The sequence below is a fragment of the Gobio gobio genome (genome assembly GCF_949357685.1).
Source record: "Gobio gobio genome assembly, chromosome: 5".
NCBI classification, from domain to species: Eukaryota; Metazoa; Chordata; class Actinopteri; order Cypriniformes; family Gobionidae; genus Gobio; species Gobio gobio.
Window position 1 is genome coordinate 23618299 of NC_137101.1, and position 19000 is coordinate 23637298.

The 19000-nt window shown below is 38.6% G+C and overlaps 1 protein-coding gene across 1 annotated transcript in view; it reads right to left on the reverse strand.

Moving 5' to 3' along the window:
• Positions 1-19000, reverse strand: part of magi2a (membrane associated guanylate kinase, WW and PDZ domain containing 2a) — a 302773-nt gene that overhangs the window by 72571 nt on the left and 211202 nt on the right. The window contains exons 8-11 of the mRNA XM_079817222.1: positions 18348-18469; positions 14280-14414; positions 12681-12863; positions 6218-6835 (exon numbers count right to left, since the gene is read on the reverse strand). Of these exons, the coding sequence (XP_079673348.1) occupies positions 6218-6835; positions 12681-12863; positions 14280-14414; positions 18348-18469 (1058 nt within the window). The remainder of the gene's footprint in view (positions 1-6217; positions 6836-12680; positions 12864-14279; positions 14415-18347; positions 18470-19000) is intronic.

Here is a 19000-nt window from a genome sequence, read left to right on the forward strand (position 1 = left end):
TTTAGTTTTTCAGGGCTCACTGCGCATTCTGTCTGCACACAAGGATGATGAGGATGAGAATGGGACAGATTGCTGATGTAAGGGACATTAGGCCATATTTGGATTCAAGTGACCATAATGACCTTTAAGCACGCTGATTCTGTTGGTGGCACAGAAGTGTATCTACCCACATGCACTCAAAACAAAACATACACCCTTGCAAACACACATGGTCATTTAACAGAATGTAGCCTCCTTACACTTTTTTGAGGCAAAGGAAATCTCAACACAAGAGAAATGAAGTAAGGAATACCAAAAACCTTACTGCGATCAGGATTAATCAAGATGACTTCTGTAGCCCTTATTGTTCCAAATGAACTGACTGACAATAGAGCTGAATGCCCACTTTTGAACTGTTGAACTGTCTGTCATAAGGCTGTCATAGTGGCTGTCCACGGGACCTTTCATTGCAACAATTATCTGATAACAATACGATCTTCACTAAATAAGCCAATCATGGAAACGCCAGATGGCGCTCTGGTGGGGTGTTTGGTAATCAGTGGATTCCGGTAAGAGATCCTGGAGCAGCTCTTCAAAGACAGATCCAACCAATAACCATTCCAGGGGAACATGCCAAAATACACTTAAATCAGCAGCCAAGGGCATTTTCACAAGTGTGAAAGTGCCTCATTACACTTTTTTGAGGCAAAGGAAATCTCAAAACAAGAGAAATTAAGTAAGGAATGAATACTAATAACCTTACTGCGATCAGGATTAATCAAGATGACTTCTGTCCCCCTAATTGTTCCAAATGAGCTGACTGACAATAGAGCTGAATGCCCACTTTTGAAGCAGCCTAGTTCTCAAAGTTATATTTCCCATTCATCTCATATTTGAAATGCTGGAAAATCTAGGGTTTTAAGATATGAACCAAAAATGTACAGAATAATGGCATCTGAAGAAGTATTTACTGTATTTAAAGGTTTATTATTGCTATAAAAGAAATTGCCTATGGAAGTTTATAATAGGATTTTTCACCAGAACATTAAAGGGGCACTTCAGAGCTGGGAAGATGAATCTGTATTTAAACTGTGTCATTTATGTAGTAGAAATGTGAAATTATTTTTGAATTTGGTGGCTTCTAGACTGAGAAAAGACAGAAAATGTATTTTTGTCTCAAGTGGATGAAAGACAACAACTCCCAGAATGCACTTGCTTCCCTGCCCTACGAGGCCACTCCCAAAGCCATGGCTATTGGTTATCACTTGCCCACTGCGGCACCGCCCCCAACGTCGTTTTGATATTCATTGTAATAAAATAATTTCGTTCAGTTAGAGAATAGACACTACAATTAAAAACTGAATGTGTCTTATCAATAAAGTGTGAGTGAGCCGAACGAAAGTCACGGCACAGACGCAGCAGGAGTCAGATTTCATTCCTCACGAGAGAAGAGCTGAGCAGAGCTGAGGTAAGCACGGCATTCATTCTCGGCGCGTTTCCAATCTGGCGCGTTATCAGATCGCATATGGAAGCTAAACTTTCATAGGAATTCATTGAAAAGTTTAAACACTCACTTTGCTCCATACCGCTCCGTTATGAATGCCCGATCCGAGCGGCCATGCACATTTACATTCTGTGAGTGAGATCCCTCCCCTAGACTCCTCCTGTAGTCTATAGCCTCTGGCCAAAAATCCTCAGATGACGCAAAATGACGATATTTGCGTCATCGGAGGATTTTTTCCAGAAATAAAATGCATAATTATCTCATCCCAGGGGGGTATGAGGGGGTAAAGTACCATAATTCAAATATACTATCGGGTTTCTACTGATACAAAGCTTAATGCTAAATCACTGAAGTTACCCTTTTAATGCTGTGGTATTATTAAAGCAACAACTTTTTTTGCTAAAAAATAAACAAATAAATAAAAATACAAATAAAAACTAACATAACTGGGAAAAAGTAAAACTAACCTATTGTTTTTTTTTAAAATAAAAATAAAATAAAAATGGACAAAAGGTATATTAAAATACTTGAAACCTTTACAATCCGACGTGTTAAACAAGAAAATTACACTTTTCTAGATTGTCATTAGACCAGTTGGCACATTAACTTTGGCAGCCCTAAAATACTAAAATATACTAAAACATAAATAAACTAAATACACTAATTAAACAAAAATAATCTAAAATAATAAATATAAAACACTAAATAAATAAAATAAATCCTTTAAAAAAAGAAAATAAAAAAAATATCGAAGAAAACGAAAACTTTAGTTAAAGAAAACGAAACACTAAAACTACCAATGATAAAGTGACAATTAAACTAAACTAAAGTAAGACAAATTGAAAGTAAAATAAAAAATACAATTAAATTAAATATAATAACCCTGATTTACTGGTCAACTCTGAATATACAGTGGTAAAAAAAGTATTTGGGCACATAAGTCACATTAAAAAAATATCTAAATGTCATTGCATTAGATAAACTATCAAACAAAGTGTCGTCTGGAAACAAATAATTCTTGAGCTTTTCTCAAAAGTCTTTTTTTTACATTTCCTTTTAGCCAACTGGTGCCACGATTTGATTTATCACTTAAAAACTGTGAAATGCTATCCTTTAAAACTAGTTCTTGGATCGATATTTTGTTTGTATAATGCAATGACATTCATACATTTTTAAATGTTCATTAATTTTCCTTAACCTTAATTATGCATGTGCACTGCGTTGGAGTGCATTGCCTCCTAATACTGTATGTAAAAAGTGCATTGAGGCTGTACTCCTCAATGCATACTGATCACTGGGGCTTAACGAGGATTTAATGTCTCTCTCGTTAACCTTCGACCTACACTAACACAGAGGAGAGATACAATTCAAATAAGCTCTCAAAATGTCTCTCTAGATCTTTCCTTCACCTCCTCTTACCCACTTTCTTACTATTAACCCTCAAAGACGAATAGCGACATTTTATTACAGAAAATAATACAAACATGCAATTGTAATACGTTTATAGGTCCTTATAGTGCAATAGTAAAGTACACTTTATTTATTCCAAAAAAATATATTGCTTGTTGCTATTGTGCATTATTGCATAATTGCTTTGAACATTTTGCTACAGTGGGTCTCTGAGGGTTAAGATCTCTATTCCTTCTCTCTGTCCTGAATCTTTATTCTATATATTCCCTCACTTTCTTTCTCTCTACATTACATCAGACTCTCTGATTGCTAAGGGTCATAAATCACACTGACTCCAGCTGCTTTTAAAAAGAGCTTATATGTTCTCAGTAAGGGAGTCAGTTAGAGCTAAAGCCATTGAAGGACTTTTTTCCTTTGTATTGAATACTAAAATTTATTGAAAGAGCTGCTTTTCTACAGTATAGACAGGTGCATGTGGATCAGCTTTTGCTGCCTTTTCATTTCCTAAAATGAATGACTCACAATTAATTTTGGCCTACAACCGCAGGCCTAAAAAATAAAAAATAAAGCAACGCTGAGTGCTTCCAACTGCAATTAGTGCTCAAATTATATGCTTTCCGGGTTCTGACATGCTGGACAGGCTGTACTCATACCATTGATTTTTGAAACAAAACAAGCTATAGAACTGAAAAAAAAAAGAAGTCATGCTGTCAACGAATATCACTGTGAGCTACGGTACTAAATTAATGTGCCAAATACTTCATATGAATACAGACAAATCTTAAATTCACTTCAATTAATGAATATATTGATACTATCTGATGGTTTCAAAGTTGATTTTCAGCTCAAAGAAAGAATGAGCTGAATGTCTATATGACCTGGTTCAACTCAAAATATCGAAAAATAAATATCAAAATAAGATCTTTAAGACGAGGGCTGACTTTAATAATCATAAATGTCAGTCAGTCTGACAAAACCAACATCTCACAAGCAAAAGAAAACATAAAAGGAGGGAAACATCAGTGAAAACCTTAATAAAGAGGTATACTTTTAAAATTAATCTTCTGTCAGGTCATACTGTTCCTTATACATAAATGTATTGTTTTTGCTTATGTAAACTTTAATATTTGAAGTATATATTTGAAATATTAGAGTTATGGTCTGAGGGGAGATGTTTTATGGGAAAAAACCTCCGATAAAATAAACAAATTTAATTACATTTTTTATATTTATATTTATAATTTAATTTAAATAAAATAAAATAAAGGAACATCCTAGTTATCATCCAAATTGTAAAACTATCATATTTATTTTAAAACTACGGCAGATTTTGTCCCAGGTCTCAAGAATCAGTGGTATACAGAAAATGACTGCAGAGCTGGCTTTTTTATTAAATAGCTGAAATAATCAATTTCTTAATTAATTGGGGAGAATTTAAAAGCAGTCTCGGGTGAGAAACAAGTTATCACCAGCTATAATCAACAGCACTGTAAAATAATCAGTATTGATTCACTGCCTCTCGAGAGCTAGACACTGAACCAGCAAACCATCATTTGTATGTGAGACAGTGTAGGTGTCTGGGACACGGTGTACGTTGAGTGTAGGAAGCGCTCGTGTGCTGGAAAGCACATCACTGCACAGTGCCAAGAGTGAAACTTAAAATAGCTGTTTGGCATCAGTTTTGGGATCAATTTTGAATTCAGTTTAACTTTAAAGACTCCATGAAATGGCTTGACGACTGCAGTTTTCTCTCCTTGACTGAAGGTGGAACATATCCAAGGGGTCAATAGCCTTTAGCCCATTTTACCATAGTTTAAAGACTGTACATTTTAAAGGTCTACATCTGCTAAAATGTATTTTGTCAACTTTAAGATGCAATCACTTAAAGGGTAACTTCAGTGATTTAGCATTAAGCTTTGTATTTAAACTGGGTCATTTATGTAGTAGAAATGTGAAATTATTTTTGAATTTGGTGCCTTCTAGACTGAGAAAAGACTGAAAATGTATTTTTGTCTCATGTGGATGAAAGACAACAACTCCCAGAATGCACTTGCTTCGCTGCCCTACGAGGCCACTCCGTACACCATCGTTTTGATCTTCATAGTAATACAATCATTTCGTTCAGTTAGAGAATAAACACTACAGTTAAAAAGTGAGCCGAACGAAAGTCACGTCACAGATGCAGCAGTGTCAGATTTCTTCAGCAGTGTCAGATTTCCTTTATCACGAAGAGCTGAGGTAACATTAAGCGCCAGTCTGGCACTTTTTCAGATCGCATATGGAAGCTAAACTATCACAGGAATTCATTGAAAAGTTGAAACACTTCACTCTGCACCGCGCTCCGTTATTATGAATGTCCGTTCGGCCGTATGTATCTTACATTCTGTGCGTGAGATCTCTCCCCTGTGGCCGGGTTGATAACATGCGGAACAGCTCCATCTAGTGACTGTAGTCTTTGCCTCTGGCCAAAAAATCCTCCGATGACGCAAAATGACGATATTTGCGTCATCTGAGGAATTTTTCCAGAAATAAAATGCATAATTCTCTCGTCTCAGGGGGATATGAGGGGGGAAAGTACCATAATTTGAATATACTACCGGGTTTCTACTGATACAAAGCCTAATGCTAAATCACTGAAGTAACCCTTTAAGCATAATTTAGGCAAAACTGTGTGAGCAAAAAAAAAAGGTCCACTTTCTATTGTCAATAGCATAGCAATCTATAAAGCACAGTGCTGCACATTTGCATGAACAACTTGCTTATGAGAGTGCCAAGTCTTTAGCTTAGCAACATACTGAGCCTACTGTAATGACAGGATTGTGTCCACAAAATTTTGACAAGCACTGGTGAATGTGACTGCACCATAAGGCATAGACTAGCATATAAATGATCCCTCAAAGCTAGCAGACGAGCTAACAATCCCAAAACTCCAATACTGATTTCTCAGGGTCTTTAAGTGTGCTGGTTTGTGGATTTTAGGTGTGTTTGTGAAAGCATGTTATGTAACAGTCCTTGTACAGAAGGCACGATATTAATATACTAAGCACACAGGTAAGGTGTATGCATGTTTGTACACTACTGTAATTATGTGTCAGAGTCTATTTTTACCCACAGTGCTTTTCCACACAGTGAAGGTCAATGCCAGAAACGGCTCATTCTTCGGCGTGACTCAGCGCTTTGAGAAAGCCGAAGAGTGAATTATAAAACTGCTACGGACAAAATGGACCAATCGACCAATTAAGAGGTCTTTCCATGTGTAAGGCCACGAAAATGCACGCAGAACCCAAGACACACCCACACCACCACAAACATAAGCCTCCTTACCTGCCCCTCCTCTCTGTACGACCAACGTGGCCTCTGCCCCAACAGGACACTCTTTTAGCAGCTCCACCACCTGCGTGTGTGGCAGGGTTAGCGCGGGTTGCTGGTTAATTTCCACAATCAGATCGCCCTCACACACCCCCGGGCATCCCTGCGCCTCCAGGATCTGCTTCACCCTCTGTCCGCCATTACTGTCTGCTATGGTGAATCCAAACCCATCTGCACCTTTCACCATGGTAATCGTTAGCAGCTCTCCACCGGCCGCTCCTGACGATGCCATTGAGACGCTGTCCTCCAGCGGTCCGGCGTCCAGGTGGGTGTCTCCAGGGTGGGGCTGCGGCAACGTAGTTTGGAGGGGGTCGATGAAGCGAGCGGTGCGGGAGATGTACTCCATGTAGCTGTCGTAGCTATTCCGTCCGTTGACCAGCAGAGGGCGCTCAATGAGGCCAAGGGGGGACAGCAAGGTGCTGGCTGCGTCCTCCGGGTCGTAAGGAAGAGGGTAACCCCTGCAAAGGACTAGGGTTACGCTTTGTCCGATTGGCACAGACTGGAAAAGTTTCACCACATCAGCGTGGGTGGTGCCCAGGACGCAGACGTCATTAATGTAGACGATCACGTCTCCTGGAAAACAGTTAGACAGAAAGAAAGCTATATTAGCAGATTAGTATTCGCGGCCAAGAAGCAAAGGCTGTTCCAAAATGTAATCACCTTAAACATAATTATGCTTCTTTACAAGATACCTCATTCCCAGAATGCATTGCAACGAGCACAGTGTAAAATGCATCCAAAATGGTGGATACTTTTTTTTTATTAAATCCAGAAAAGTATTGATACAAATAAGTTCAATCTGATTACTTTTTGTGCTCATGACAATGTTTAGTAATTAGCTTAGCATCATGCTAATGTCAAACTATCAGTTATCTGCTCTATTAGGCTATTTGTCTGTGCTGGGTATTGTGCTTATGAGAGTGCTAACTCGTTAGCTTAGCAACACATTAATGTCAAACTCTATCTGCTCCATTATGAGTTGGTGTTGCGTAGCCTATTTTGTGCTTATGAAAGTGATAAGTCCTTGCTTAACTATATGCTAATGTCAAACTATCAATTCTTACTTTCTGCTCCATCATTTGTGTGTATTCTGTGCTATAATGGGGTGCTAAGTCATTAGCTTAGCAACATGCTATCTATTTTGACTATCTGCTCTATATTATTTTCTGCTTATGAGAGGGATAAGTCATTAGTTTAGCAACATGCTACTAAAGTCAAACTCTATAAATTCTGACTATGGCTACAGTAATCAACTGAAATGCTGATGGAGTTTCATAATAATCATAATTCATAATAAACATAATATGGAACTCATTCTATTGGCCTCAATACGAAGCCTTTAAGAATGATCTAACTGCTGTATAAGATCCAACTGGATATAATGAAATTCCAATATAATTTGTTTCAGTGTATTTTTTCCCCTCAGAATGTTAGTTTATCCATTAGATTTTTTCTTTTTATTCTTATTCTTGTGGTAATACCTCATTAGAACTGTTTAGGATTGGTTCCATCTTATCATTAAATTTCATTAGAACTCCTTTAGGATTTTTTTTTTTTGACTAGAAGAGTCAAATCTCCTGTGTGCTTCACATGAGGAACGTGGCTTGCTGCCTTTGTAGAATGTTCCAAATCAAACGTTTTGCCCAACGCAAAGGATTCAGAACAGCTCACTGTGTTTCGGAATAGAGCTTTAAGGGAAAACAAAACAAAAAACACAAAAAGAACAGTTTCTATAATCAGGGTGAAAAACTTTCCCCAATTTGCAACGATTTTAGTCATGCAATATATTTCATGTCGTCTCCCCTGGCAACTGTGACAATTACAGCGCACCAATTTGAAGGAACAATTTAAGGGACCTTCTCAATACTTCTCCAAATCCTAAAGTGTCGACATGCCTCGAGCCTTAATTGTGATCGTCACTTCTCTTTTATCAAGAAGTTTACCATTCCTTCCAATGTTTGGTCACTCAATCAATTTGCCCGGAATGTGAAATCGAGCTTGTGTTGTGAAAAGCATGTGCATTAACGTTTGACGTATGTTTGCATTAACATACTATATGTTCCGGGGCTAATTTAGCCTTTTCCCTCCTTATTTGAATGCTGACAAAAAAATTTAATATTAGAAATGTAATTATTATGGAAATGAGATGATTCCAGCAAATGTGGCGAATGTATTTGTGGGATAAACAAGATCACGGGGTCTCACACAGTGTGTCTGTTGTGCTGCTGGTTTCCTGGAGACATTTCATGCAGTGCCGCACGCGTCTATCGATGGGCTTGTCCCCTCCTGACTGTTGTGTGCAGAAATTTTAATTAATCTCGGTAAATACGTTCGACATTTGCCTAGAGCCTCTGGTGTTCCAATCAATAATTTCACATGCTTCCAGAGAGCAAATGATATCGGTGTGACCTCACTGTTGCACACCTAATTTTATGTCAGCATCAATACGGGCCAGAGCTCAACAGGGCAAACCAAATCACTACTTTCCTACAAACAAGATATTATCATCCACTTAAAATTCTAACTTACCTCTTTAGTATCAGGGGTATTTTTTACCATTTTAAAAATGAACATGAAACATTTTGTCATATTCTTGTCCTGTTCTGCTTTAGAATATGCTTGTGTATGATGACACTGGGTAATAAAAGGGCTGATTTATATCTGCTTTTTTGCTACTTGTATGAGATCATTTAAATAGAGATGTGTTAATAAGGTGTCTGATTTCAACATTTATAGTAAAAATGTAGAGTAAGTTTGATTATTTTCAATGACTCAATGAAAATATAATCAATTAACCCATTTAAATGATTCATCAATCGCTCAAAAGTGTTCAAGGCCCCTGCATATAGCATTTTTTTCATTTATTAAGATATTTCATTTAAAATATCTATTATTTAAGTAAAGATTTTTTGTTTATTGCAAATTATTGTTATATTGGGTTTTTTGTGAAAAGCAGTGTGGAAAACATGCCTTAAGTGTTTTAACTAAATCTTTACTGTGTTTTAGTTCTTACATTAAACATTTGGAATTTTTACTAGGCTAAAATGTGTGTTTGGTTGAAATTATACTTTTTTAATTACACGAATAATCCTTCTATGTCATGGAATTCCTCTTAATTTTTGTATTGAACTCTTCACTAATTATTTTGCTGATAAACGAACATTTTCATGTATAGAAATATTTAACACACACACGCACGCACGCACGCACGCACGCACGCACGCACACAGGTTTGTTTTGCTATCTAAGTGAGGACATTCCATAGGCGTAATAGTTTTTGTACTGTACACACTACCCCTACCCCTAAACCTACCCATCACAGGAAACAGTCTGCATTTTTACATTTTTAATAAAACATTGTTTAGTATGTTTTTAAAGCTATTTTAATATGAGGACATATGAAATGTCCTCATATTTCATGTTTACGTCGTAATACCGGTGTAATACCTGTGTAATTATACAAATTTGTGTCCTCATAAATCACACGCACGCACACGCACACACACACACACACACACACACACACACACACACACACACACACACACACACACACACACACACACACACACACACACACACACACACACACACACACACACACACACACACACACACACACACACACACACACACACACACACACACACACACACACACACACACACACACACTAGCTGAAAAAAAAAAAAACCTACTGTAGCAAGCTACAGTCTTGTTCTGAAGAGGCTGCGTAAAACTAATGACAGCAAGACAACATAAGAGGTGCTCTGGGAACCAGCGTCTGAGACATCTAGTGTCTGTGCATGCATGGAAACCCAGAGGAGCGCTGCTTTGTGACTGGCATTCTAAACAAACACAATCAATACACAATCCCCTAAACATCGCTGCTGAGCCACAATAGACATACTACACAAATAAAGCTCTAAACATCAAATGCAGAGATCCTCCAGCAGGCATATGACTTGTGTGCTTCTTGTCCCTCAGCAGCACACTGGTGCACCTGATTTAACTCATTATCTGCTTGTTAGATTCTTTATGAGAGGACTCAGGCACAGCTGTGAGGGGCAGAGCAAACATCACCGCCGCAGAGGCATCTATAGTGGGCGTGGATGGGGGTAGATAGCAGGGCTCTAAGAAGCAGGAAGAGAAGCATGTCACGCAGCAAATCCCAGCACTCTGCATGATATATTTAATATATCAAGGAAGCACTTAGCCAGGAGTACAGGGAGAGAGAGGAATACATGTCATGTTTATGTCACATTAATGCTAATTTGTGGATGAGGTGTTAAACGGTTATGATTATTGAGGAGGTCAGTGTTGGAGTAATATGTTAACAAAATCACATTAAACATTGTATCAAAAATATGAATAATATTAATAGTGTGATTTGCCTTAGCAAAATAACATAACACATTAATTGTTTGAAAATGTAACTCTTGTATATTGGTGTATATTCAAAAGCAATAACGATTAACTAATAATCCTTTTAATACCATGGAAAAATGTCCAATATTAAATGTATATACAATTTTTGTCAAAATAAATAAAAAATAAAACACTAAATCAATCACTTTAAATGCTGAAAGTCTATTTATGCCTTGCATTATACGGTACACTATGAAAAATAGATAATCATTTTAAGATTTTCTTAAGGTTACATTCAATAGTGTTAAATTATCAATGTTTTTTAAGGATTAAAGTGATTGTTAGATGATGCTAACAGTAAAAAAAGCGGGAAATTAACATTCACAATTAAATAATAAATATCTACGGTGCCTGGCAAGCGGCGGGTTCTGTTCACTTAGTTTTGTTGTAATAATATATTGCAACAAAATCCTTGTGTCATGGCTACAAGTTTTTTTTTTTTTTGAGGGAAATGTCTTATCTTAACATTTATATTATCATATTTAATATTTAATTTCAGTTAGGCTAGTCAGTAATATATTAGTAGGGATAAATCTTCTAAGTGAACAAATTGTTTAATTCATATCTATTATTTCAGTTGTGAACCATTCAGTGTTTTTAATCAATCGTCACTTTAATGAATTGCAATGATTTAATGATATGTGGCATTTGAAACATAATATAAGCAGCATCTTTATGTCATTCTTAAAAATTATGTCAGTCATCTGCCTTTTTTGATAATCCTAGATTGCCTGTTTACTTAATGACCATGAAAAAAGGATGTTGTTCCCTCAATGCAGGATTTTGAGGCCATGACATAAGGATTTTATAACCTTTCATGTCCTCAGAATAATCACTCAGACCATGTTTGGGTAAAATATGGACAATCCCAACCGTTAAAATTAAATAAAAAAAATTAAACCGGTTGGGTTTGTCCATATTGGACCCAAACATGGGTTGAAACAACCCAGGATTCTTTAGAGTGCACAAGTTCAATTGTTTTGGCCACAACAAAACTAAAGTGAGCAATACTAATTTGTGTAAATAATATGGAATTTGCAACTAACTAGTCGGCTGAAACTTGCATGAGGGATATATTGTCATTCTAAACACAATCTGATTGGACTTGGAATGTGGATCTGTGTGGTGCAGGATGAGTCATTCATATTTTAGTCAGCTTTTTATCAGCTAAAGATGAGTTTTAATCAATATTATTGAGGCACATTAGCATTCAGATGCGTTTCAAAGCTAACATACATTGACTGAAATAAACAAAAATCAATTACGCAATTACATGGGGTCTTCAAAAGTTACATTCCCCGACACTGGTGGTGGTTATGCACTGTATGCACTGCAGGACGCGTTTCCGCGCTGAGTACTCTAATCCAGCAGAATTTTATATTTCAAACTGCCGTAGACCGGAAGCTCCTTCAGAGCACTGTGCGACTGTGAAATAGCACAAGTAGGACAAGGAGTCCAGAGGGAGCGTGAAGGGTGGAAGAGAGGAGCAGAAAGGAGAGTAAAGGAGCAGAGAGGATAATTTCCACAACTACCAACAACAATATTACATTAAAGCGTCATCATGGGAGACGCATTGACTATATTCTGAACTTTGGACTGTGGGTCCCTCTGAATGTACAAGATATTTCAATGCGGATGTACAGAATGTGTGTGTGAGTAATGCTGCCGCAGTCACACTTCCATTAGGCTGAACTGGAGTTGCAGGGTTTATAAAGTCCCACTATGATTAATGGACACATGCCCTGCTGTGGATAACACACAAAGCCAATAAATACACTTTTCGTAAATGCATTTAACCCCTGGATGTCCCTAACGCACTATCAACCAATAAAATGACAGATTCACACCGTAACCTTGTCAGAAGTGTGGGCACAAACAAGAGATTGAGAGAGACTGGCCAGCTGGGATCTCTGTTTGAGTGAGAATAGCACATTAGTGCAGTTCAAACATTGACCTGCAAGTGTTTGAGTGTGTGTGTGTGTGTGTTTACCTGTAGCCATTTTCCCATCCTGTGCAGCAGGCCCATCCGGTATGACACTTTTGACCTGTAGAAACTCATCCGGTTCGTCACCGCCGATGATAGTGAAGCCAAATCCCATGTTGCTTTTCTGCAGGGCTGTAGACAGAAAGCTGCCCTTCAGCTGCGTAGGGTCCCGCGTGAACAGAGGCTTCTCTGCCAGGGCGAAGAAATGCAGATAGAAACATGAGATTGTAATCAAGCAGAAGATATCCAGAAATAAACGGGTTACTTTGTAAAAGCCACTCCAAACCCATCAAAAGCAGCAGATCACATCACACTGGGGAATTGTGGGTAGAAGGCCAAGCGCTTTGCTTACAGCCAAACATACAAGAGCAGAGTGGGACATGATGGCTTGTTTTTTGCTCAAACCTCACTTTTGGCTCTTTAGGCATACTCCAATGTTACACTCAACAGTGTTTAGCCTTGTCCAGGGCCATCTCTCAGGACAGCCAAGGCTTAAGCAAAAAAAAAGCCAGGAGAAGAACCAGCACAGGCAGAGTGGTTCTTCTGCTCTCTCAGTGTGGAGAAAACTGTTCTGGAGAAGCCGCTTCGCTGTAACCGCACACCAGCAAGGACCTTTGTACTGAAGAGCTGCTTCTTCAAACTGAAGAGATGCCTACTTCAGTACACAGTATGGAGTTACAATATGCCAGCCATAGTCACTCCATCTTATTTTCTTAGTTGAGAGTCTTTTTTTCCACCATCATCTAGGCCAAATCTAGTCTTTTAGCAGTTTCTGCCATGCGTTTGTTAGGGACAATAGCCGGTCCAGATACCCTGCTGAAAGACCAGTATGAATTTCCATGCTGACATGCTTGTTTGGTGCTGGTCTACCTGACGGACAAGCACCAGCAATACGTAGCTGGAGCAGCTGGTTGACCAAGGTAGCCTCGTTGGTTAAAATAGAAAATAGGGATGGGCAAAGTTGATAGGTAAAACAGCATTCACAACTTGTTTTACCCCTGTAATCGGACATTTTTGAAGAGAGAAACAGTGCATTTAATGACTTGATTTTGTCTATCGGGAGTTGATCAGTTGATGAAAAGCTTGATCTTTCATGTTTACACCATGTCTTCAGAGAGGATTTTGGGGCACTAACAATATGTGAGTTAAACCCCAAGTAAAGATAACATTATTTTTAACTCTTAATTCTAATAGGAATAATGATATGAACTATTAAAGCTACCTTGATATTAACTTTGTTAAAATATTAATTAAAATTAAACTTCTAGATAAAATCGACTCAACAATCGCCTAGTTGGTAGTTGTTGGTTACTTGGCTTAACAATAGCCATTTGTTATAAACCAGCATCCCAAACATATGATGGCATCCAGTTATGCTGGTTTATTCAGCAGGGTAGGTGTACTCATATGTATCCTGGAAGCGCAGGCAAAAAGTAAAATACAAAACCAAAAAATGAAAAGCCAACAAAAAGTATCCACTGGTTCCACTGAAACTGAGAGAATGTTCCTTAAAGGAGCTTAAGGACTATGCAAAAACAGGCCAGGCGAATAGACTCCTGCTGTAGTCTCCCCTTGCACAAAGGGGGCACTGGTCTGGGGACGTACCATGCAGTCCAAACACACCAGCCCGGTACAGGGGGGCCTCGGACAGGTCAGTGAGACTGTGAGAGCGCTCTGGAGCGGGACCCACATATGCCAGTCTGGCCCTTGGTAGGGTGGCAGAGGAGGGGCTCTCCTCCACTGTTACAGAGAACAAAAACCCTCAACTCACACAGGAAATCGAGAAATGAAATTGAAAGATATAAGGTAAGTCTACTACGGACATAGAAGAGTTACATTTTAAAAGGAAATCTAGGGTGAGTTTGCCAAGTTGAACACCCTTGGTGGTTCTGGAACAACATTGCAAATAATCCGGTTTTAGAGTTTAAAGGTCCCATGGCATGAAATTTTCATTTTATGAGGTTTTTCAACATTAATATGAGTTCCCCTAGCCTGAATATTGTCCCCAAGTGGATAGAAATGTTGATCGGTGTAAAACCGAGTTGTGGCTGTCTTTCTCTGCCTTTGAGAAAATGACAGGCCAGACTAGCCAATCCTGAAGTCTCCTGGTTTGACGTCCAAGCAGGCACGGTTTCCTCCCTTTCCTCCGCCCAGAGAATCTGGCACGCCCATGCAAACGCTCGTCGAGAGATCATTGCATCATTGCTTGTGAACGAGTGAACGCTGGCAGTTTCTCAGTGTTTGGATGTACAAATGAAAACAGAAGTCTTTTTTCAGTTCCTTCTGATCTGTGATCAGTGATTTCTGATGTGTAGCTAATTATTTATTATTCGTGCACACAATGCGGCTTCTCTCTCTCCAGACAGAACGGTGTTTTCGTGTTTTATATCTTGTGAGTCAGTGTTTTTGTACGTCCTCGTCGCGTCTATCGGTTCTAAAATGTGCATACAGTCATGAGTTTCTGCTCAACATCAGCAGAGATAAACCTCACACACGCCGAAGCTCGGCCTTCAACATCCCCGACCCACAGTACTGCATCTGGCCCACAGCGGAGGCACCAAACGCGGCGTGAGATTAAGCAGAAGGGGGGTAAGCTTGAGCATATCCGGGCTAGCCAGCCTAGCCCCACAATAAACTGGATTACATCCGATTACTGCTGTTGTGTCTTTGTTTGCGCTGTGTACTCAACGCGCGTCACTGACGCTTTTATTTTATTTTAAAAATAATGCTATTATCAACACTTACTTTTAACTCGTTCATCTCGACAGCTGTAATGGTACTTTGCATGTGTTACAAAGTTGGTAGAATAATGATGAAGAGACGGACTCGGTGTGACTGGGACTCGTGTTTATTCAGAACTCTCAGATACAAACACAATAAACTCGCGCTGACTGACAGCGCTCTCATAACTCAGTAGTTACTATAAATAACTTTGTTAGCAATCGCTGAGCTCAGTCTCTGATACATTAGTGATGTCCGGTTCGCGAACGATCTTTCTTTTGAACCAGTTCTTTTTAGTGAACCGAATCAGTTCACCAAATCGGACTGAATCGTTCTAAACGGTTCGCGTCTCCAGTCAGCGCTGATCCATAATTTACTAAAGTTACTAACTTTCTGACATGAGTGACAGTCCCTCCGACTAGAAATAGACTAATAACCTAAAGTATATGCTGTAACTAAAACAGTTCAGACATGCTGAGAACTGATGTGAAGTGAACTCAGGTCCATCCGTCTCCCTGGCAGACTCGTGCCTGCTCGTGCCTCGATAAACCACGCCCCCTCCGCTCATATAAAATGCAAAGATGTCAGCCAATCACAACAGTGGGTGTTTTTACTGAAGTCTCACAGCAGACACGCCTCTTGAAGCAGGGCATTCAGCCACAGGGCAAACAGCAGTATAGAAAAAATGCCTTTTATTTCTAAATTATGACATTTTATGATGTAAAAGTCATACTAACAATATAAGTACAGCTCAGGAAACATTATAAAATAATAGAAAAATGCCATGCCATGGGACCTTTAAGGCATAAGACTGGGGTTGCATCCTCAACTCACACAGGAAATCTGTAAATGGCATTGAAGGATACAAAGTTGGCCTACTATGGACATACAGTAAAAGTGTTACATTTTAACAGGAAATCTAGGGTGATACTTGCTGGTCTTGGAAGAAAGTTCCCAACAATCGGACTTTAGGGATAAATTTAGAGTCAGGGATAGGGCTGGAGTCGAAGCGTCAAGAATATCATCATCCTATAATTTTTCTTTGGTTTATGGGCAGTTATGGTTAGGGTTTGTGTCTAGGAATAGGGTTAGGTGCCAACAAAAGATGTTGATCCAGGAAAATGTCCTACTTGGCAAACTGTGGTCACCACAAAGTTCGATCTACTATTGAAAGAGAAGGTGTTCGTATGAATTAAAGGAGTATGCTCTGTATTGGTCTACATTTAACATCTGAGCATCCAGATAAAGTAAATGATTTCTCAGTCCACTACGGCCCATTTTTGCTTAAAGGTACATGTAATCTGACATTACATGGCTAACAGTATGTGGACAACCCCGTAATGAACCAGTCTGACTAGAGGTCTAGACATATCTTAATTCTAAGAGTAAACACAGTTAACTACAGTATACAGTACTTCCATTTTTGTGGAGGGCCATTTTCTACTCTATAAGTCCACATATAAATGATCCTGGTATGCAAACGGCCAGCACAAAGACCAGACCTGATCTCCTATCGAAAACCTTAGGGATGAATTGGAACACAGACTATGACCTCACTGATGCTATTGTGCCTAAATGGGAGCAAATCCCTCCAGACATGATCCAACATCTAGTGGAAAGCCTTCCCACAAGAGTGAGGGCTGTTAGGGAGGACCAACTACTCATTAACGGCTATGGTTTTGAAATTAAATGTAGCACAAATGTGGTGTTCAGGTGTCCACATACAGTACTTTTGCCCATATAGTGTAGGTATGCTTGAGGTTTCTAGTGAAGCATGCTCTCTTTGAAAGATGGACTGAAACAAGGTAGAGAAAGTTCTTGTTGTTAACGCCCATTCTTGCAGAAAATACTCTACCCCTTACCTTTATGTGTGTAGCAGCATGACCATGCTGAATGGATACACTTCAACAGGAATTATTACAAGAAATGCTTCTAACCATAATCAGTCCAAGGTCATATTATGAAAGGAGGCACATTATCATTTGATAACGGAGTCTCAAAGAAAACAGGAAGCACTCAGGCTTAGCTCAAATAGACTGTACAACTATATTTACAGGATTAGTTCAGCAAAAATGAAAAGTCTGTCATTATTTACTCATCCTGCCCATTCAAACCTGAATGTTCTCCTTTCTTCCATGGAACACAAAAGGAGAAATTCTGGATAAAGTGCCTCATTTTTCCCTCCATGTATTTACAATGAATAGAGATAAAGTCAAGCTTGAGACTTTCAAGCTTTAAAAAAGGATGGAAAAACAAACTAAAAAAATGCATAAAAACACCCATATGACTTGTGTGTCATATACACGCCATACCACACAAACTTAAACCATTATTTACAGGTGATCTGGTTCACAAATCAGACTTATTTGGTTCTCAGGTTCATTTCGATGGCTCGAGGCGGGCAGGGAATGCTTGTACTTTTGCATCTTATATATTGAAGCTTGAATTCAGCTCAATGTAAGTGCATGGGGAAAAGACCAGGTTTTCATAATTTCTCTTTTTGTGTTCCAAGAAAGCCATACAGGTTCGGATCAACATGTGCACGAGTAAACAATGACATAATTTTCATTTTTGGCCAAAGTAAAACTAATAATTCCAAAGGTCTGGCTGTAAGGAAGTAATATGCTTAACAATAAGTTCACACACAGATGGTACACTACCAAAGACAACGTCTGAGCTTAGATGTGTTTCTATGGAGACAGTCACTGAGCTCATAAGAGAAATATAATAATAGTCATGAACATCAAGCATCAATCAGCAATTCCAGCATATTTGATGTTAAACATGTCATTGCATGGAGAGCAGATAATGTGTTATTATGATGTCATCAGTGCGCCAAAGATACAGTGGTTTTGGAACACCACAATTTTTAACCAGATTTGCCTATATTTGCATTAGTACCACACCTTAAAATTCAACGGGTAGTTTTTTAAGATATCATTAATACTTTACCTCTGTAGACTGCAGGTAGGGGGAGAGAGGACAAGCCCTGGCTCTGCATTTGCTGCTGCTGTTGCAGTCTTCTCTTGGCTTCTAAAACTGGGTTCTCAAACTGAGTCCTTCGGTTTATGTGACTGCAATCAGAAAGCAGAGACTCGTTCAAGTGTATTTCTTGAGTGACTACTTTATAAACACATGACTATTCTATATATAAGCCAGCTAGCATTCTGCCTTGCTGACTACTGTCTTCAAGGGAGCATTTTATCTGAAATGGAACCTCATAAGTAACTGATTTAGAACACTCTATAGGCAGCAGCAATACCAAACAGCTATTTTATGAAATCTGATATCTGACTGCCCAATATCTACATACTGGCTCTGACTTTCAGCAACTAGCATTCACTCGTCAACTGAAAATCAGGGTAAAAATATGAGCAAAAGATCATGCAGTGTATTTCAGCCTTATGCTAAAGGTTCTCTAACGCAATTAATCTTGTTTCAGGACCCAGATTTTATATTGGACACCAAATATTGAGCAAAAATATTGTATTGTACCAAAATAATTTGTTTTACAAAAAAAAAACATAGATTCTTTTTGAAGGGATAATTCACCCAAAAATGAAAATTCGGTCATCATTTAGTCACGCTCAAGATTTTCCAAACCT